The 23,565-nt window shown below is 31.6% G+C and overlaps 2 protein-coding genes across 2 annotated transcripts in view; one reads left to right on the top strand and one right to left on the bottom strand.

Moving 5' to 3' along the window:
- The window catches only part of LOC125065349, a 30,008-nt gene extending 25,957 nt beyond the window's left edge, over positions 1-4,051 (bottom strand). Inside the window, exon 1 of the mRNA XM_047672900.1 lies at positions 3,878-4,051. Coding sequence (XP_047528856.1) covers positions 3,878-3,901 — 24 coding nt within the window. The 5' untranslated portion in view covers positions 3,902-4,051. The remainder of the gene's footprint in view (positions 1-3,877) is intronic.
- Positions 4,052-9,718: 5,667 nt separating this feature from the next.
- LOC125065451 (phospholipase A1 member A-like) lies at positions 9,719-22,311 on the top strand. The gene is made up of 4 exons (XM_047673032.1): positions 9,719-9,793; positions 10,565-10,580; positions 20,816-21,232; positions 21,976-22,311. Exons 1-4 carry the CDS (start codon positions 9,719-9,721, stop codon positions 22,194-22,196), a joined length of 729 nt encoding a protein of 242 aa, XP_047528988.1. The 3' UTR covers positions 22,197-22,311.
- The last annotated feature ends 1,254 nt before the right edge of the window (positions 22,312-23,565 follow it).

The raw sequence follows: 23,565 nt of genomic DNA, 5'->3' as shown, positions 1-23,565 counted from the left end.
TTTCCTTTACCGCCGAGCAGGAGATGAATTATAAAGACAAATTAAGCACATGAAAATTCAGTGGTGCTTGCCTGGGTTTGAACCCGAAATCATCGGTTAAGATGCACGCGTTATAACCACTGGGCTCTTATATCAATAAAGTACAATTAAATCTATATATAGTAGTAATAATATATAAATAAACTACTCTCTTGAATAAAGGTGGAGCGATTTCTAGAATGCTTGTTTAATGAGAGTAGGATACATACGAATATAAGCTGTCTGCACGAACGTTAGATTTTAAGTCACTATGACTAAAATAAATGGATCAAACTGCAACTAAATTACCGAACAAAAAATGTTTTGTAAGTTTGTTTAATACTTTACATATATTATAGAACACTATACACATTTCAGAGGAAGACGGTTTAATGCAAAAGAATGATTGCTTTATAATCTGCATTCACCGAGATTGCGTAAAGTATAAAAAAAATTGCAAACTGTGCCAAACGTGAATGTTCATAAATGACTAACATAAGTGTACTATCACCAGTTTTTACTGACGTCATGGAAGTTTTTTTTTTAAATTATGATAACCAGCGAAGATTCTTCACAAGATCTTTGTAAAAGTAAATTACAAAAAATATATTTAAATAGTCGAAAATAGTCTAGATGTTAAATAACTTAAAGGACTGTTACTGGTTAAAATCTCAAAGAATATTGATGATTTTACGTATATTTGGACTGATTGCTTGACTGGCTGAGATTATATCTAATAATTAAATCGTATTCAACTTAATCTTGGAAATCTTATACTTTGAATTATAAAAGATAATTATACATTACTTAGAGCTATTCGGTCTCACGTGCGTTACATTCCAGCGATAAAAAAAAAAACATATCTGTCAGAAATTTGGCGTTTCGATAACAAAAAAAAACAATCAATACCTTCACTTTATTTAAGTACAAGCACTTTTGAATTGTCATTTTATTTGATTAAATTGAATTTGTAGTTTTTTTCCTTCTTTTTTAAATTATATTATTACATATTCTTATACTTATATTTATGTAATTATTGTGAACTTATATATCACATACTCGTAGTTCACTTCCTGCGTAGTGACGTACGTAGTTATTGGCGGCCACAGAATACCAGCGTTGAAACTCATCACAACAATGATTTTCAACATGCTGAGTGGCTTACCAATTTGGGCATCACACATTGTTTTTTTTTTATTTATTTTTTTTATTTTAGTTTGTATTCTTTATTCTTATACGTTCCTTTTATATACATTTTTTATATTGTTTGCATAAGTTGTGTGTGTGTCCAAATAAAGATTTTTTGATTTGATTTGATTTGATTTGATTTGATATTGAGATATGTATTGAGATAGATATTTAATTGGAATGTATCTACCGGCAACAGTGCTTATAGTGTCTTCACCTATTGAATTAGATAAATATATGTTATTTGAATACAATTTAATTATTTTTTATCGTGCGTAAAATTCAAAAATAGCTTTTTAATACTAAGTTATCTATAATGAATAGAAGATTTTTTTTTTTTTAATTAATGTTTTTCTTAAAAATATATTTTTATGTTTGATCATCTCAAATTTATTTCTATCATTGAATGAATGTAGTGGTAGATTAATTTATACTATATTTTATTTCATTTTATTTTATATAGGCTATTTATTTTTATTTATGTGATATTTATATTTATAAAAGAGGCCTGTGGAATTATTTATGTGAAAGATAATAAAAATGCAATAGTCGTTAAAACTTCAATGTGTTTCTTCTTCAAGACGAATGAGTGAAATGTGAAAGTAACCCAAAGCGATGTGTTAATACAAGAACATCGACATAGTATAATATATATGTAGACATAACAGTACCCCCCACCCCTTTACGTAGACTTCATAGTTCGATTGCTATTATTTGATAAGTATTTACCTTGTTTTGTACATAAATACTTTTTCACAATCTGTGAAAATTGATTGATTTTAATTAAATTAAAAAAAAAAAAATCTATATTACGAAAAACGATCTAACACTATTCCAAATATAAACTTAAAAAAATTGAGATAATATGACAAAGTTAATAATTTAATAAGCAATACCGATAAATAATCAAACGAATGGTGGTTGTGTCCATCTTCTGCAGACGTTTTATGTTTTTATTATAAAAGTATACATCTCTCTACGTCATGCCTGTTTCAAACAGTTTTTCATATTGGTTAAATTCTAGATAACTTCGTTGTAGTGACATAAATCTTTTTTGTATAACAGACTCAAAAACAAAAAGTATTACTATAATCAAAATTGTAGATCCTGAGATTAACACTAACGCTGACATTAACACTCTCTCTTATAAGATCTTATAAGATAAATATATATTTTGTAATCGTTAGATGTCTGATTCATTGAAGAGCCGAGATGGCCCAGTGGTTAGAACGCGTGCATCTTAACCGATGATTTCGGGTTCAAACCCAGGCAGGCACCATTGAATTTTCGTGTGCTTAATTTGTGTATATAATTCATCTCGTGCTCGGCGGTGAAGGCAAAACATCGTGAGGAAACCTGCATGTGTCTAATTTCTGCGAAATTCTGCCACATGTGTATTCCACCAACCCGAATTGGAGCAGCGTGGTGGAATATGCTCCAAGCCTTCTCCTCAAAGGGAGAGGAGGCCTTAGCCCAGCAGTGGGAAATTTACAGGCTGCTAATGTATGTATGTAATGTAAGATGTCTGATTACGATATCCAAAAAACATTAGTCATGTTTCAAACTTGGAATTATAATTTAGTGTTATAGAAAAAAATACTTTCAATTTTATCCTTCTAAACGGTGCCACATTCTCTTGATTTCCGACTTGTATGATGAATACGTTCTTGTATGTTACCTAATCGTCGTTCACCTAAAAGGTTAGAAGGTAAAATCATTTATGCAACTACAAGATGTATCAATTGACTTTAACTCGTATCTAAGTAAATGATCGCAGGCTTAAATCCGAACTAATTTTAGCTTGCTTGTTCAGTTGTAAATTATCTCTTCGGTCAAAACTGCACAGAAAACTTGTACATTTTAAAAAAATAACTTATAACAAATGTAAGAATTATCCGCAGTGACGTAAATTAAGGGTCGGATCTGGCTCTGAAGCTATTTAATCGAAATAACAATTTGGTGAGAGCCAATCGGCGTTTTAAATAGTTTTCAGTATCGTATTCACTAATAAATTTTATCAGACAGTATTCAGATTGTTACAAATGTTGCCAACATAAATATTTTATTTAAATACATCTATTTATTGCTATTATTTTTACGTTCATCATTGAAAACCGAATCTCAAACCTAGGCAATGTCGTGAGGAAACCTGCATGAGTCGAATGAAATACTGACAAATGTGTAATCAGTAACCCACATTAGTTCAGCATGGTGGAATCAATTCTCCATTCAATCCAATGTTCTCCTCAAAAAAAAGCACGAAAAAAATACAATAATATCTCAGCTTAATAAATTTGAATAAATACATCTTAAATAATATGAAGAAAAACTTTACTCACTACATATTTATTGGAACGATGAAATTTTGCGAGTTTCTACCTTGATAGGTTTATTCAGGAAAAATGCGCTTAATACAATGTGCATTTCTTATTGACGCCATTGTTGATACCGGTGAATAGCATGCCATGGGATTTTTGTGTCATTTTTTTTCAAAGTAAGTATAAATTACTTCAATACTTTCTTCGAAAACATGTTCGTTTTTTTTTTGAATAAACTTACTACCATTTTTTTTATTTTAACTTTATTGCTATTTAAAATTAAAAAAAAAGAAATGCGAAGAAATTTAAAAGTCATAGACAATCGAACGTTAATAGAATTTAAAAACATTTACCTTTATATTACGCGTGTTAGTCATCCTGTATGTGTTACGGCGAAAGTCACTAACACCCAGTTCACAACAAATCTTCACAAACACAATTAATTAAAAAAAAATAAGTTTAAAAAAGTATCGATTCGAAATTTGAGTAAATATATTTGAAATATTTTCAAAATGGCAGAAAGTATTGGCGCCAAATTTGTATTACGTAAACTTTCTCGCGCGCGATCGTGCGCGTGCGTCGTCGAGCGGTTGCTGTCACTCTCACCGGTCGGTCGTAAGGTTTTTTCTTTTTATTTAAATGGCAATCCCCGCTCTTTTTGCGATGAGAATTATCGCATAATATCGTATTATCAAACTTTAAGTAGGACATCTATATATTTGATCGAAATATATAGATCGAATAATTATTGTATAGTTCGAAAAAACATTTTTGTTTGGATTGAGCAAGAAATCGTACCGGCTGAAAAAGTTATTAGAATCAGGACTTTGCTAAGACATCATCGGAATCATGTACTACTTATGTCATATGCCACGTTGGCTTAGTAGGTCCGGTGATCTCAATTGCCATCCCAACTCAAGAAGGAATAGAGATTGTATTTGTGTTGGCGCAGACACTTGTGCGCAATAATATGACCGCACAGTAGGTTTGGCCACCGTGGTCGTAATTGATCAGGAAGATAATAACATTATCGTGTAAATCAAGCGTCGGATTGTCTTCCCGAAACACGTCAATCATACCTCGATAATATATACGTCATACATAACGTGAATCTAGGCTTTCTATCTGGTCAAATTTGAGAAGAGATTGGTAACACAGAATCTAAACGTTGACTATATTTTAGGCTATTTTCAAAAGATACTTCTGGTATTTCATAGATACTTTTGTTACTTTAAATTTTGTTAACAGTCAATAAATAATAGAAGTTTTGTTCTCGTAAATCCTGACTTATAAAGTAAGTTTGTAATTTAGATATAAATCTATGTTAATGTATTTCTCATTTTAAATACTTGCGTCAATATTTTATTGTAAATACCCTCGGTTAACTTTCTGGAGATAAAATAATAAATAAATTACAAGATAATCTTTCATTTTAATGAATGGTATGATACATACTTATTTCATAACCCCATCATTCTAAAACTAGGACTTTAGTGTTTTTTCTCTTAAGTTTATGAACAATATTGGAGTCAAATTTTTTGATATTTTCTTTAGAAGCTTTGAATTCTGAACGCTATAGATGCTCACTCCTCTTGTTTACTCAACGCTTCGTGAAATTGGCTTCAATCGCTAGGAAGCCCTAGAATGATTCGCATACTTTGTGATGCCCACTCAACAAATAATCTACCGCCAAACAGCAAGAGTAAGTGAGCCAGTATAACTACAGGCGCATACGACATAACATCTTAGTTCCCAAGGTTGGTATAAGGAAGGGTTAATATTTCTTACAAAGCCAATGTCTAATGGCGTTGGAAACCATTTTTATCAGGCCCATTTTCACATGTAGTGCTTAGTTAAATAATTCGATAATACGTCTTATTCATGCATGGTTAACTCAGCTTGTATCAGTTTAAGAATAATATAAAAAATACAGGCAGATGCCTTTACTTGGTGGTAGGGCTTTATGCAAGCCCGTCTGGGTAGGTACCACCCACTCATCAGATATTGTACCGCCAAACAGCAGTATTCAGTGTTGTTGTATTCCGGTTTGAAGGGTGAGTGAGCCAGTGTAACTAAAGGCACAAGGCACGTAACATCTTAGTTCCCAAGGTTAGTAGCGTATTGGTGATGTAAGGACTGACATCATATTTTTACAACGCTATTTTCTCTGGGCGGTGGTGACCACTTACCATCAGATGGCCCATTTGCTCGTCCGCCTACCGATATAAAAAAAGATGCGTTTTCTTTACTGATTCTTAGCATGGATGAAACCAAACAGAAATATTTAATATAATGGCAGAATTATATTAAATATTTCTGTTTGGTAGAAGAATATTTCATGAGTTTAAACACAAAGTAAAAATTTAAGACCGTTTTTCCAAATCCAACATCATTGCTTCTCGCTTCTTATTGTAATTATGTTAAATAATTCTGTAATTTATAATATATTTATAAGATAATCTAGGGAAAGTTGGAGATGTAATTGCTATAATGTTAATATCGTTTTGTGTAACCGTTATTTTTTAAATTAGAAGAAGCGTTGTGATGAAACTTTAAAATGGAAGTTATTGTTTTCTTAATGTTCAAAATTCTTAATTTTGTTAAAAAACTAATAATTCATAGTAAAATATTATATCATTTTGAAACATTTATATATTCTTTTTTAAATTACGAAACTGACCAAATAAAGTTATGTAAGGTAAATTTTGTAATAATTTCACTATATAACTAAAAGTTGGAAAATATATATATATTTTTTTTTGTCTAATATGTATAACTAAAAGTTAAAACAGTAGCTTTTTCTAAATGTATCACCGCTGGGCTAAGGCCTACTCTTTTTTTAAGAGTTGGAGCATACATATCCGCTGCTCCAATTCAAGTTGACGAATACACATGTAGCAGAATCAGACACATTTTTTTCATTATCAAGCACGAGATGAATTATAAACAAAAATTATACTTGCTAGGATTTGAACTCGTAATGATCGTTTACGATTCACGTGCTCTAACCATTCTGGCATCTTAGCTCTATTGACTATATTTTTTATTACTATAAAAGCAATGCTTCTATTCTTTGTTTTGTCTGATCATTAATATATGTTTAAAAAATATATCTATTTAATTTTAAAAAGAGCGATTTTAATATATGTAGAAGCCAGAATATTTTAACATTACTTATAACGTGAATATTTTTTCCCAAATAAGAAGGAGACTCAGCAACGCGTGATGGTGATTGTCCTAACAAAGAGTAGTCTGACAGTGTGTCAAGTAGAAGTAAAATGATTTGAAACTGATGAAGTAAAACATTACATTTGTTAGGTTTATTTTATTAAAAACTATTTTTTAGCCGCGGCTTCGCTCGCGTTTCCAGGGATGCTCGTCAGGCGTGAGGCATAAAAGTAATCTATGTCCTTCCTTGAAGTTCAGTGATTTGCCCCTTAATGAGCCATAGACAGACATACATAGTTACTTTCGCATTTATAATATAATAATAAGCCTTTTATTTCATTCCCTTAGTTAATAATACATTTCATTTAACAATATAATATAATTCAATGATTATAGCACTATTATTGTATCAATTAGTGTAATATAATATTCAAATATTTAAACATGCATTACACAGTTTTAAATTATAAAATGATTAATTTAAAAAATACATTTGATTGTTTATATTATTATTCTATTAAATTTATTTAGTTTATTCCAACATGAACTACACAATTTTAAGTTAATAAAATGTTTCATGTTTATTTATATTTAGTTAACTTATATTATAATAAAATTACACTCAATTACACTCAATTAAAGGGGAACCCCCGTGCGGGTAAAGGCCTCCTCCAGACTAGACCATTTTTCTCTATATTGAGCTACCTTCATCCAGTTCTCTCCAGCGACAGCTCGTATGTCATCCGCCCAGCGCTTGAGCGGGCGGCCCACACGTCGCTTGCCCGTGCTGGGGCCTCTCCACTTGGTTATTCTCTTTGTCCATCTGCCATCCTCATAACGAGACAGGTGGCCTGCCCATTTCCATTTCAGCTTTCTAACATGGGTTATTGCGTCTGAGACCTGTGTTTGTTTGCGAATTTCAGTGTTCTTTACCTTATCCGAAAGCTTAAGGTTCAGTATACTTCTTTCCATCGCTCTTTGGCAGACTGAAATTTTGCTAGCTGTTTTTTCTGTTAGACACCATGTTTGGCAGCCATATGTGAGGCATGGTAGTACACAAGAATCAAGTACTTTCTTTTTTAGTTTGGTGGACAATTTAGATTTCAGTATGTGTTTCAAGGACCAGTAACGTTTCCATGCTGAGGCAATCCTTCTCTCCACCTCTTCCTTGTCTGTCTCTCTAAAGGACAGTTGCTTGCCCAGGTATATGTAGTCATTGACATACTCTACATTTTTGCCGTTTATTTGAATAGGTGTTAAGGTATTGTTAGTCATTACTTTTGTTTTGTCAAAATTTATTTCTCTTTTAGTCCGACTTTAATGCTTTGTAAATGTAGGGTTGTTAGCATGTCATTTAGTTCTTCAGCGTTGCTAGCTAGTAATGCAATATCGTCCGCAAATCGCAGATGGCTCAAGTATTTGTCGTCTATTTTTATACCTTTGTTGCTCCAGCTTGAATCTTTAAGAATGAGTTCTAGAACAGCTATGAAAATTTTCGGTGACAAAGGATCTCCCTGGCGGACGCCGCGTTCTATTTTGAAAGTTGGTCCGATTCTCTCCATTCTGACTTTACTTTTACAGTTCTCGTATATGTTGCTAATGATGTCTATGTACGTTGTCTCTACTTCGTGGTATTCTAGAGCTTCTTTGATGGACGCGTGTGAGATAGAGTCAAAGGCTTTTCGGTAGTCCACGAAGGCTATGTAGAGTGGGGAATTAAATTCTTTAAATTTTTCTATCACTTGGCTGAGAACGTGAATGTGGTCTATTGTAGAGTATTTAGTCCTAAAACTGGCTTGCTCTATGGGTTGTTTCGCATCTTTATTTGTTCCAATCCTTTTCAGCAGACATTGGGAGAACAAATGTATAATATAATTTTGATTTATAATATAAGTAGAGATTAACTAATTTATTGTGGAGGGCGTCTTCGTGTGTGATCTATTCTACACAGATCACTCACTTTAACATTAAGATAACTATTTGTCCAATTGCTAATAATATTTCTGTAACAACTTTTCTGTATATTAAGACATGTTATTACATTATTATTTTGCATAATTAACTTTAAACTATTGCACGGGTTTAACAAATTACTATCTTTAAGGGGGTTTCACAAACGTTCCACATTCAAATCGAACCGTTATCTAACCGAATCGCATCCTTTCCTGCATCCGAGTATGCGCAAGAGTGGATTGGGTATTTACTCTGAACGTTGGGGGAAAACTGTTATTATGTAATTCGTTAATTAATATTAAGAACGTCTAGCTTTATTCCTTGACAAGATGACCTTCTTTTTTCGAATATTAAGCAAACTAGCTTTAGAAGAACATTATTTATCTCGAAAGTAATAAAACTATATGAGTATAATATGAAGCGTCAATAGCGCAATGGTTTAAGCGGTGTAAAAAGTCAAAAATTCTCACCTCTTGGGTTATTTTCGTCCCCACTTGTAATACAAGATTTAAGCTTAAATGGAGGGGTAAATAGAAGTATAAGTAATTTCTCATTGGGCATTGCTACTAAAAAAGAAAAAAATAGATTATAAAAGTACTTAATTAAATTTTAACAGCATTGCATAATGACTAATAAGTGGTAAACTAAGGAAGTTTATAGGTAACTCCGTTTAAAAACGGAACAAGATAATTACAATACAGATTATAAAACGTTTTATTGATTCTCAAATGGGATACAACATAGTATTAGATGTTTATTAATAAAATTATTTTTTAATACTTTTTTTAATACTAGCAACTCTATTACTAATTATAAATTGATTTCATGATATCTGATGCTATTATTATTTGAATTTTAAAAATTAAACTGTTGCCTGTCGTTTTGCTTTTTTAATTCGAAATAAGGAAGACGTTATAATTTTTTTTAATACCTCAAAAGACCGCCATTTGTGCCCTGATTTGGATTTTTTTGTTTGGTAAGGTGTAATTCCCGTTTGGTCTCGTTTTAACTTGAATAAATATAATGTGTAATAGGAAATTGTATAATCCAGTCCAATTCATCGTGGGCTTGCAATGGGAAAACCAGGTGCTTACAAGACAGCCAACCTGCCACCTGATTTCATGTGGTCACCTCATAGACGCGGCATTGTAAGAAATTACTTACACCATTAATGCGTCGCCAACCACGATTTCTAAGATTATGTTCCCATTTTTTATGACTTTGAATCGTGATTTATTACATACTAGTGGGTCTCCCGCGAAATTTCACTTTTATTCAAAAGGTTTTTAGGAATTTCGAGACCTATGACAGGTTTTGTTTTGATTTCATTTCATTGTTAACTGCAAGTCGCTCATCTATATTTGGCGCCAAAATGACGAAACCACTTTTAAATGATTTTTTAAATATCAAATAAGTAGTATACTTGGTTCAGTTAGAATTGGAGGTTACTTTAACTTTGTTTACGTTTTTTAATTTTTTATTCTTATACAGCCTTAGTACTGCTCTCTAACTGGCCAGTAACTTATTTCCGCTCTCTACATTTTTTTTTTTTTAATCGTAACAATTTAGTTAGTTGCAATGAAGACTCATCTTTAATTTCCTGCACATCTAAGGCTCTTCAAAATGCGACTACAACCGATTTTTTATATGCAGCCATCGTCCCATAACCACTGGTACAAAAATCGGCATACGCTATTAATATATTATACATATATATGTATAATTGTTTTATTCCTGTCTCCACATACGTCACGTAGTCTGTATCTTTAATTTATATTTTTAATTTTATTTGTTGTTATTAAGATCTTTGGTTTAAAAAGTAGCCTTTGTCCTTCCAAAAGGTTCAAGCTTTCGTTATACCAAATTTAATCAAATTCGTTTCAGCGGTTTGGTCGTGAAAGAGTAACACACATACATAGGGCTACTTTCGATCTTGTTATTTTTAGATGAAATGTAGAATTTACCAAGAAGAGACGGCAAGTAGCTCGCAGTTACTCTGTTCGAACCATTTCAATAATAAAATTACCTAGTGTCTGTAATTACACTGGCTTACTTACTCTTTAAACTGGAACATGGGATTATTATTCCTCGAAACAATATTACATAATAAGTATATTACGTTCATAAGTTACGATCAAGACTAATAAAAAAATTCTTATATTCAGCTATTTCAAAATAAAACTAAATTTACATAAATCCGTCTCTTCTCTATCAACAGAACGGATTTCCTTATTTGTAACAGATGTAAATTAATTTATTGACGTACAAAAATATAAAAAATAAATTTTGACATCATTGCATATTATTTAAAAAAAAATTGTCTATGCTAAAATTCAGTTCTTAAGAACAATTATGATGATACGAGCTACAAGATTTAAATACTAAATAATCTGTTTGTTTATAAATATATATATATACCTCGGAGCAAGGAACGGAATAGAGTTAGTTGTATAATTTTTCATTCATTATAAAAAAAATCTACAAAAGTATTTGTATTGTTGCATTTATTATCGTGTAAAACCTTACTAATTAATTTAAAGTTACTACATATTATAATATTGCGTCATACGTCAAGATCAATCAGAGTAGAGGATAGGCGTCGAGCGGGTTCGAGATGCCATTTTGAGTTTTTGCCGGAAATGACTGAGTAGACTACGGGCTATGTAGTCTGTGACGGGAATAGATTCTACTATGTTTGAAAAAGTACTTCAAAATGTTGTTTTTCCTAATAAAAAGCCAAAAATATACATCGGCATAATAAGAACATTTTATTGCCATAAAATTTTAAACCCTTTTTAACCCAGCGAAAACGCTGTCAGTCATTTTGGTAAAACGTGACGTCACACTGATAAAACGTTAACAGCTATAAATATTTGGTGTTTTTTGGGATAATAATGAATTACAATCACTATCGTTGGAGTTTAATGTGCAAATACTGAAATTAAAACTCCAGAAAAGTTGTTTATCAAAATGTCGCCAGGCCATGGCGGCTTGTGTTTCAGGTACAGACACAGATACAGACTAAAAATTCCGACTTTTAATTTAAATATAATAAATTAATAACGCGCTTTTATGACTCAAAATCAAAATATTTAAGTATAGTTGTACATATATTTTAATTTTTATCAAATTTTATAATTTATTTGTCTCTCTAAAATACCCTATTGTAGTAATACGTAATACGAATGGCGGAGTGCTGGATCGAGGTGGTCTAGCCGCTTAGAGGAGTTCAGTGGCATTTACACGTAGGTAAAAATAATTATAGATTATTAAATGGGATTTCGCCGTTAACTGGTTTAAAGCAGTTTCTGCTAGATTTAAAAAAAGGACTGCAAATTTAATATTTAGTATGAAGTACGTAGTACAAATAATAACTTAATAATGTTGGTAAATTCGATTGAGAGAAGGCAAAAATAACGACGAAGGCGTTATTTTAGGAAAGATTATGTATTACTATTATGTAGGCTGTGTATGTGTTATCTTAGCAGACAGCCTAGGAGATTGCTTTTCATGATTGTATTATAATTATGCTCGTTTATATAACTTAATTAAAAATAAAGATATATCTGTATTGTCAGCTCAATTCAATGAATAACAAGTACAAACGCTAGTATAATTAATTAAATTGTTTGTACATAATGAATTTTGGAGTGTGAATGGGAAAATCGAAAAAACAAGGAATATTGAAAAATGCTTTAGTCTCGGAGCCGATTTCGATGAACATAGAAATACATTATTCGATTTTTGAAAATACGTCACTCGAATCTTTTGATGTAGAACACAATTCAGTACATGAATGTGATGTGTGCTAGTGATGCTAATAAGAACAAAATTATGGGAAGTGCAGTTAAACGGCAAACATTCATAGCTTTTACTTTAACTGTTCAAATTGTACGGCATTATGTTAAATTTTCAACTCGTGATTGTATCCACTTGCATTCAGACAACGTCATTTTCTAATTTAAATTTTCATGATAATAAATTTCACTACGATCATTAATAAAAAATAGATAATAAAAATAATAATATGAACTTCAAAATATCTCTTTAATATTTTCTTGTACAATGGCCTTGTAAGATGGCCTTTTGTACGTCGACGAAACTGTTATCGGAACTTTGGGAGTAAATTAAAGTGGATAAAAATGGTTTACAATGTAGTTAAGTTATTAGCAAACCGCTTATCTTTTTTATCATTATTCCTTCTTCGATTGGAATATATAGCCTATTCCAATCCGCTTCAAATTCCAATCAGCTTTAGACTTCACATTGGTCCATACGGTGATACGGTGAACTTGTTTAATTTTCGTACTATTATACCTTGTTTTACGAAATAATGGTTGTTACAGAGGATTTTTACCGGAAAATGTTTTAAAAAGAAAGTATGAAACCAAATGCGTTTTAAAAGTTCCGTATAAATAACTTAATCTAATAAAATTCCTATATATACAAAACACTAAATTTATTTTATTAAAAAGCTGATGTGGCTCGGTATTTGGAATACGTAGATCTTAAACGAAATATCATGAGTACAGCGCAGGGCTACGAGCACTTTCTTCTAACCCTTCTTAAGGGTAGTCGAAGCCGTTGTCGAGTTTCATTGTCCAGAATATTGATGGAGTATTATTATATCAAATAAATAGAGTTATATTTTTCTTTATTTTAAATGGGTAAGCAGACTGATAAGTGGATCAGCTACCTCCCATTGAAATCAACCATGAAACATCAGCTCTGGGTCTTATTCCCATGCTTAATACCTTGATCCTGTAATTAAAATTGTTCACACACCCTTAAAACAGGAAGAAAATAATACTATTTAGTGTTGTTTAACGGTAGAAATTCACATCTCTGATTTCATAGAGCTATTTTATCACTAAGATCCCTAACTATGTTATAACATGACCAATTGTTATAAAGTTGACAATTTTATATGGAAACAGTGCATAGCATACGCGGAAAATTTCTTTAACTAATTCACTGCAAAATCGGTCTTATTGCAACACGATAAAGTCTAGTTTTAATAAAATACATATTATTAATAAGAGGATTGCTAAATTATTTAACGCCGTCATATGTCGCTGCTCTGACATAATGACAACATTTAACCACTTGAACGGTCGAGTTTCGCGTATTCTGATAGTTTATTAATATTTTATGAGAATATTTTTTTAATTATAGTAAATCTAATTAAAAATAAAGTATAGTATAAGTACCTATAGTATGATTTGTACAGTAACTATTTTTAATTTTTATTTATACATAATTAAGGCCATAACGTTAATTAAACTAAAAATTATCTAAGTGATGAAATTGAATTTAAAATTAATTAAAATTCGTTTTTTTTTATGAAACACTTAATTTCAATAAAAAAATAAAAATATCAATATCTGTGTTTGGACATGACTTCTACTTTTAACCCCGCATGCAGTTACATCCGCATCTTAAGGGGGGGCAGGTGTTATGTTGCTTATGTTTAGAGTCACGTTATAGACGATCTCTATTTCTAAATTTATCAAATCCGTCGATTCAAAAATACAGACTTTCAAGTTTATAGTATTAGTAGAATACAAATATTTTCCTCTCTAATTAAACATTAGTCAGTCGTAGCCATGTGGTCAGGATCAGATCTCGCCTTTCACGTCACTAATCTTGTATACCGTTGTATAATGAGGTTTTGTCTTAGTGACTTAAATAAATCGCTGCCATATTTTAATTTATTATTATGTATGGAACAAAAACCGTCCAAGCAGTGCTAGACAAAATGACTGGCTCGCGTATGAGGATGCGTTTTGGTCTAGTGTTAGAAATTTCGGGTCCTTTTTTATTAATTTTACGTACCTTCTGAACGTTTTGTTTGATTTCGTATTATTTTCAAATAATTAATATTAAATTGAATTTGTACAGAAATATAAGTTGGTTCTAGGCTTTAGTTGTATTATCGTTATAATATAGTATTAACAAATGTGTACTAATTTGTTCTACATTCAAGAACTCCGCAACCAAACCAGAACGAATATATTTTCAATGGAAATGATTTCATGTAATACTTAGTATTATTCTGTCAAAACAACATGTCACCTCGTTAACAACATTTGGAAACAACATATTTACGTAAAAGTGTATCCATCCACTTATGATTGTCACAACGCCTATTGTCCTAGCAATAACAGGCTTGCATAGAAATGTCTTACCAAATATCCAATTGGTAAAGTGCGGAGAGACAAAACATTTTTACAACATATACTTATTATACAATTATACAAGTATACAATGATAAAACTGTTGCTGAGTCTTTCGTACCTGAAATGTGAGCGACTTATTAGTGCGAGCCAAGGGGAGGATTGGACCTTGGCTGCCTATGAAAAATTTCCGATCTCCTAATCCTAAAACTTTGAAATATCGTTATCTCCATGTGTATTTTCAATTTTAATTTTACGCATTTAACATAAGGCACAAATATTAAAAAAGGTTGGGCCTAGGTCTAACACAAAATCCGTCCCTGGTAAGCAAGACTAGTTCCGTATCTACTGATCAGTTATTCTACCAAAAATCCTTATAAATGAGGAACACCACGCCTGACCAAAAACGAGGGTTGCGTATAATCCATTCTCCTTAGCATCAACACCCTTATAAAAATTCACAACTTATAAATTTAAGGAAAATATACTTACATGTAAAAATTTGCTTGTTTAATTATTTCTTTTATTTTCTACAATTATTTTTATAAAAAAAAAAACATCTCAACTGCTTTGACTTGGCCTATTTATATATTGATTTAAAAAATAATAAGAATGTAACGGATTCATAACTCATATATAATACAATAAGGAAACTCAAAATGTCATAGAGTCTTAGAAAGAGACAAAATAAATTGATATCGCTGTGGTTTAGTCTATGATACTTCGTTGCTTCATATTATTATAATATTAAGATTTTTTTATAAACGTAACTTCTTGGTTCTTAGTTATTTTACGAGGCTTACAGTAGATTGAACTGTTGGAAATCGTCTAGTAAGGAAAAACTGTTATGACTCCTCTAAACGACCTTTCCCTGTCTTTACCAAATATCCAATTGGTAAAGACAGGGAAAGGTAAGACGAAACATTTTTTACAACATACATATATCTCTCTGTTTATTTCTATTTAATATGGTTTTATTTTATTTGTCATTGTCATTTTATTTTATTGCGATGTGTTATTTAATACTTAGCGAAAGCAACTTCGTTCCAACGTGATAATAAAATAAAACGGGAGGTGACCCCGCTTTATTTTTTATTATTCCATAATTATTTAATGATTATTCATAAATAAGAAATTATTTTAATAGCCGTCAATTTTGATGCTTCACACATCTCGACCGACCGATACGATTATATTATTTATCGTGTTCCTGATACGCAATATTCATGTTTTCAAAATTGCTCTTTAAATTTGAAAGGCACCATAAATTGTATGTATATAGAAATAATAATCAAGAGCGAACTAAAAAATATTATTAATCAGACTTCAATTACCATGTTCATGTTAAAAACTATACTAATATCCTACAAGACTGTATTATAAATTAAATGCGAACTTTCTGTAATCTATTAATCAACGTTTGTTCTACAACATAATCGTGACTAAGTAAGTATTTTATATTCCACGTATAATTTGCTGTGTTATTATCTATATTTTATATAAGTTTTTTTTTTTATACCTAAATGAAAAAAAATACTAAAAAATCAATGTACCTACATTAAACTCATACCAGAAAATTCAGCGCGCTTCTGAGGTTATAGAATTGTTTTTTTTATATAATAGTAGTAGTTTCACCCGCTTCAAATTTAGTGACGTAATAAGCATGACTTATATGTTCTTAAATATATATTTATTTTTATTTATAATGTTCATAATTTCTTTTTATAATTTCTAATTAAACTTGTAATTTCAACGTTGACAATGGCGCTCTAAAAATATTAATCATTCTCTATATCGCTAATACTGAGCTAGTATGTATGTTATGTCCCTGTTGAACATGTATTTACACTGGCTCACTCCTTCTAATCGATACAAAAAAAAAATACTAAGCATTGTTGCTTGCTATTAAAATATGCGGTTAGTAGTAATCAGTTGGCTCACCTAATGAAAGTGACTACCATGGAATTCACAGGAACAACTTTCAGATGCGTTGTTGCTCTTTTTAAAGATTCCCATAAAGTTTTAGTTCGGAAAAACCGCAGGCGAATCAGCTGCGGAACCCGAAGTTACGCAGCGTGGCACTACCATTATTTTCTTACTATTTTTACAAATTCAATATTGCATAACTATAAAGATGGGGTTGCACGGAGCTCTTTCACCCGAGTGAATTTTAATGCTGCTTTACTTATTAATGTGAATTAATTGTTTCCATAACAAAATAAAAATTAAAACTATACAGATACCACAATATTAAAGAAGGATTGAATGAGGTAAATATTCATGCAAATATTTTATCCTTATTTGTCCTTATTAATGAAAAGTATTATCCCATTTGAACACGGTATGACGTCACGTGTACGTCACATTATTATTGGCGACGCTTAAGCTATCTGTAGGTCACATTTGTGTCATAGTTCGCGTACAGTTCGTAGTTATCATTTTTATTTATCCGCAAATTCTTTAATACGCTGCGTTCAAAGAGATCATTCCGTAAAATTTTTAATTATATTTGGTAAATTATTATTATTTAATATTGTAAGATAGACAAATACACCACCTGGTGGTGATTGGTCAGCATATTAGAAATATAATCGCCACCAATCTTGGGAGTAAAAATGTCCCATGTTCTTTACTTGGCTCTCACCATTCAGAGCACATATTCTGTGTTTCTAATTATTGCTGCTTGGCAATAAAATATGCGATTCATTTGAGTGATGGAACACCAAATAAATTATATTCTTACTGATATTTTAAATGACAATGTTAGTGTTATAGGTACGTTTGTCTCGTTACTGGAACAGCTTGACCGAATTCTTTATATAATATCGTAGAAAAGGAAATACGGTTTAAGTTTAAATTTAGTATTATTTAGACGGTGAAGTTGTTTCTATTTTTTAATGTTGGTTGGCGGACAAGCATATGGGCCACCTGAAGGTAAGTTATGACCACGCCCATAGACAATGGTGCTGTAAGAAATATTAACAATTCCCTTCATCGCCAATGCGCCACCAACCTTGGGAACTAAGATATTATGTCCCTTGTGCAGTTACACAGGCTAACTTACCCTTCAAACGTGTTCAACCGTGTTCCGGTTTGAAGGGTGAGTGAACCAGTACAATACTGAGTACTGTTGTTTAGCAGTAGATTATCTAAGGAGTGGGTGGTACCTACCCAGACGAGATTGCACAAAGCCCTGTCACCAAGTAATTTGTTTTTATTTCAATGAAAGTATTTAATAAATATTTTCATTTAAAATTTACTCTATCAAGTAAAATAAATCAGAAAGTTCACAGAACGTTCGACTTGATGTGATATGCAATGATGATTGCAACTTTTTTTTACACACATTGCTCAGTAATTACGACGTTGCAATTTAATATATAAGTTTACTTATATACATGTTTTATGTTGATCTTAAATCTATATTAATATTATAAATGTGAAAGTGTCTGCCTGTCAATCAGTAACGCTTTCACGGCTAGACCACTAACCCTAATTTGATGACATTTAGTATGCACCAAGCTGGAACTCCAAGGAAGGACTAAGCTACTTTTTTATACCTAAAACTACGACAACCCGTGAAACACGTGGTTGAATTTCAAAGATTCGTACAATATAATTGAACAAAGTTGCACTGATCTATAACGGGACTTTACAAAATACGGTATTTAACAAACTTTATATAAAATTACTTATTATTAAAAAAAAATATAGACGTAGCTTAAGTCCCTTATCAAATTAACGCGACATAATTCAAAGACGACTTAATACACGTTGCACACTAACTGGAGTTAGCATCACATATTTAATTTCCTTATGTTTCATCGTAATTTATCTAATATTCGATTATTGGAGTATCCAGTATTGAGAAGAGATCTATATCTCTCATTTGTTAAACAAGCTTTTGCGTCACTTATTATTTTTTTATAAATACTTTATATACATTTATTTAACTATTAATTTTTTTCTCAGATACGAAGATTAACCTTATCTAGATCTAAAAACTAGTTATAATACAAGTTATCCTCTCATGTCTATTACTATATTCAACGTATAACTGTTTTTAGTTTACGGATAAAGAATTGTTTACGAGTCTTACATAAATACCTAATACCAACAGTGACGGCTCGTTACTCGTAACACAAAAACGAACGGTTAGTGATGTACCATTGCTAGGCATAGCCTCTCCTTTTTAAGGACAAGGTTTGGAGCTTACTCCGCCCCACTGCTCCCATGCGGGTTTCTCATCCACCACTTGCAGATTTACTTACATTTTCCTTCGCCACTGAGTACATGCACTTAATTACTTAACTCAAGCAACATGAAAACAGGGTGCTGGACTTGAACCCAAAATCGTTGGTTACGATTCACGTCTTGTTACCGCTGGGCAACACGGCTCCCAATTGAAAGTAAATATCATAATTTGTTACGCACATACGAATACTATATTATTATTAGCATATTTGCAAGTATATTGTTATGTGTTCAACTTAAATACATTTTAACTCACACAATCACACCCACCACGGGAATTACCCTACTCTCAATTAGATGCAACTGACTATCTGACACAACTGAAGAGCGATCTGATGAAGGATCTGCTCTACGTGTTTATTGAAGTACGGGAAACAACTATGTACCTAAGTCTGATACATACCTAAGCTATTCAGTAAATTTTGATTAATAAACACCGACCCCAACATTTGATAGGGATCTGTTGTATAAGGTAGCAGACACACTATGCAGTTAATCTACACTAATATGAATACGAAAGTGTAATTGTCGTCTAGTTACGCCTTCACATCGAAACCACTTAACCGAATTTGATAAAATTTGGCATGAAGCAAACTTGAAGTATGTATTATTGTTACTTTTAATAACGATTTTAATCAGAAGACCTTGTGTTTATTTGTTTTTGTTTGACATTCTTGAAATGATTAGTTAAAGTTTTTTCTCGAGACATGTAAATCATAAATATCTATTTTTTATTTTTTTTATAATTACAGTAAAATAAATTATTTTTACATAATATCCAGTCATAAACACGTCATATCAATAAACCTAACAATTTTTAGCATCATCCAACTATTGTGAATAAGCCCGAATATCATAAAATATTATTTATAAAAAAAATATAATGTTTTGTCTTCAATATTAAACATCGGCTCAGTCATGATCCGCGTGACGTATAACTATGTACTAACATTTGTTTTATTTATTACGGTTACGAAGGCTGATACGATAGAAGATCGGTTTCGTATACTTTATTCAAAGAATATTAAGTGTGAGTAATTGAAAATACATTCCTTACAAGTTATTCATTTGTTTTTAATTTACTCCGTTTGCAATTGCCGAACTCTTCGACATGTATTTGTTTGAATGACAATATTAGAAATTTAAATTCAAATCAGTTGGCCTTTGTGCAGGTGCCCTTTGTTTAGGTACCGTTTTACTACAACCAATTTGATTCACAATCTAATACTTACAAATTACATCTTAGATTAAGCTTATTGCAGTGCCTGTGTATGAGCATAGGCGTACAAGTGGTCACCAAGGATCCACGTGATGGTCAGTACCATTAGACATCATGTATTGAAAAGTTAAATAATAGCCGTTTGTAAAACATACGTGAAAGGAAACATAACACATATATCACAGTATACCATTACTTAGTTCTACTTATATAAACATTGCATATATTTTATTTTTGGTATAAAAATTTTAATCTTATTATTCTTCCAGGTGACCACAATAGATCCTTAAATCTGGATGTGAGTGAAACGCGTGTTTATTTTTATGATTTCGTCAAAAACATAAACATTAGCAGCAGAATTGACACAGCAGCTGATTTATTGCGAAAGTCTGTTGAATTAGATAGCAGCAGACGTGTCATTGTATTCGTGCCTGGTTACAAAAGCCAGATAAAAAGAGTTCTCGAAGAATTAGTCCGACAAACGTACAAAAGTGTGCCTAATATTTATCTTATAATAATAGACCATTCAGCTTACACTTACGAGAACAAAGATAAACTTCAAAGTTATTCGCGGTCTGTCAAATATGCATACTATATTGGGACCTCTCTGGGAAAGTTCTTGTCAGATTTTTGTGATAGGAATATCCCACCAGATAATGTTCACTGTATAGGTCACAGTTTGGGCAGTCATATTATTGGATATGCTGGTGAAACATTCATGAATATAACAAAGGAGAAGCTATGGCGAATCACAGGATTGGATCCGGCTGGCCCATGTTTTTCTAAAAGTCGTGTCGAGGATCATATACGATCGGGCGTTGGAAAGTATGTTGAAGTGTACCACTGTAATGCTGGATATTTGGGTACGATAAGAACAATTGCGGATACGGATTTCTTTTTCAATTACGAAGGAAAAATTCAGCCAGATTGTGATGCAGGTATACCATTTTTTTCAAGATTTATAATTTGATTATGTTTTCTTTATAAACTTCAGCTAAAACTGGGATGAGTTTTATGTCAAAAGAGTACGTCGTCCCGTCTTATCTATTCCCATATAATTTCAGTATTCATTTACTGAGTTTTGCAAAAATTTAATCCGAATTATAGGTTCTTTATTTAATCAGTTTTTTAAAACACTATTATGTCGTCAATTTAAAATATAAGTATTGTTTAAAGCTACCATTGGTTTGGGATGTAAGAAATTTTCCTTCCACTTTGTTTATCTGTTGTACTATTTGTATTGAGTTTATCAGTCGCATACTGCAATCGGGAAATTCATAGTTGATATACGTCATCATATTTGATCTACATAGTGTCGTATGGAATAATATACCAACGATATTGATTTTATCATAAGCGTATATCTATGTATAAATCGAAAAAAAAGAAAGAGTTCAGTAGCTTTTCACTATCAATTCTCTTTTTCTTTTTATTGTAAACTTGCAACTTTATTTTAAGTTCGTATGTTATATAATACCGGCTGAAGCTGTAGCACACAAATCGTCACCTCCCATAAACTACGATGTCCGATCATGACTCTATGTATAAATGTTCCCTGTACAACTTCATTGTATACATTTAACAACTATTAATTTTTTTTAAGTATGTCCGATCATTATAGAGCCTTATGGTGGTTACAGTAAGATGTTATCCAAATTTAGCCGTGATATACTTTTTTCAGGCGATAATCTCGAAGAAACCGTGAAATGCTATCACAAAGCCTGCGTCAGGTACTGGATGAAGACAGTTCATAATCCGGAATTGTACGTGGCTCGCTCCTGTCCTTCATACAAAGCCTTTGCGCAAGGTTTATGTGAAGAAAATGAGACAACAATAGCTGGCTGTTATAACCCTGGTGATGCCCGAGGCATTTTTTATGTCTCCACTAATATAACTCCTTGATTTTTAAGGTTATTTAGTGAATATTGTCTAATTTACAAAATATATTTTTTTTGGAATCACTTTTACGTTTGTTTTTTTGCCATATTCTCTAAGTAATCGATTGTATTAGTTATTATATATTATTTAATACATTTAATACTTTGATTTTGGTTTCCTGGTTCGCTTCTAATTGCTTGAAGAATAAAAAGTCATAAACGCTAGAACAGTTACAGTTTCAGTAACATAAGTAGTACTTAAAGATTATCCGAATTAAAAAAAATATGTTTTTCTTGGTTTACGATGTTATTGTTACATTAGCAGTCTGTAAATTTCCCACGGCTAGGCTAAGCCCTCTTCTCACTTTGAGGAGAAGGTTTTGAGCATATTCCACCACGCTGCTCCGATGCGGGTTGGTGGAATACACATGTAGCAGAATTTCGTTGAAATTAGATGATGAAAACAGATGCAGGTCTCCTCACGATGTTTTCCATTACCGCCGAGCACGAGATGAATTATAAACACAAATTAAGCACACGAAAATTCAGTGGTGCTTTCTTGGGCTTGAACCCGAAATCATCGGTTAAGATGCACGCGTTCTGGGCTATCTCGGCTCAACGATTTTACGGCACGATGTTATTGTGTTTCAAACAAAATACGTTAAGAAGGACAAAGTTACTGTTTTCAGTCATTTGATTGCTATTCATTAGAAAAAAACGTGACGTAAATATGTGCCACTGGGTATTGTATTAATCACTTCATGTGCGTAAGTTCATTTATTGCGGAAATTCATATTAAAAATAACACGAGCTAATTAGATTTTATATGTAAATACAAATAGTGAAATAAGGAAAAACTAGGATAAATACCACACTTTTATAATAATTATTTATTCTGAAAACTGTTTTATTTTGTTATTATTTAACACGAAACTCTGTATCATATATACCTTCATACATACAAGCTTATATCATATAGTGAGTACATAATGTTAACATTTTATACAATACGTAGTAATAAGCAGTTAGTATTACTGAAATATTTTTTTTACTAAGTAGATATTGAATAAGATATGATTTTGTATACATATCTAAAACCGTTATAAATGTCAAATATCTTTATCACGCAGTGCCAAGTTGACAGATTTTTTTTTTAATTTCTTGTTGCTAAAGTTGTATAGGTAAAGTGTAAATTACTACTCGTCGAAAATATCTTTCGACGATTGCAGTAGATCAAGGCAATCTTACAATCAGTCAATAGTCGGAAATTTTTAAGTTCACATATTCGAAGGGTTATGAAAATTAAACGTAAAATTGTTTTTATCTTTGGAAAATATTCACCTGCAAAATGGTAAAAAAATTCAGAACTTTTACTTTTACTTTTTTCTTTAAGG

This window comes from Vanessa atalanta, chromosome 7 (genome assembly GCF_905147765.1).
Source record: "Vanessa atalanta chromosome 7, ilVanAtal1.2, whole genome shotgun sequence".
In the NCBI taxonomy this organism is placed as follows: Eukaryota; Metazoa; Arthropoda; class Insecta; order Lepidoptera; family Nymphalidae; genus Vanessa; species Vanessa atalanta.
The sequence above is the reverse complement of the archived record's forward strand: the minus strand, read 5'-3'. Positions and strand labels throughout refer to the sequence as shown.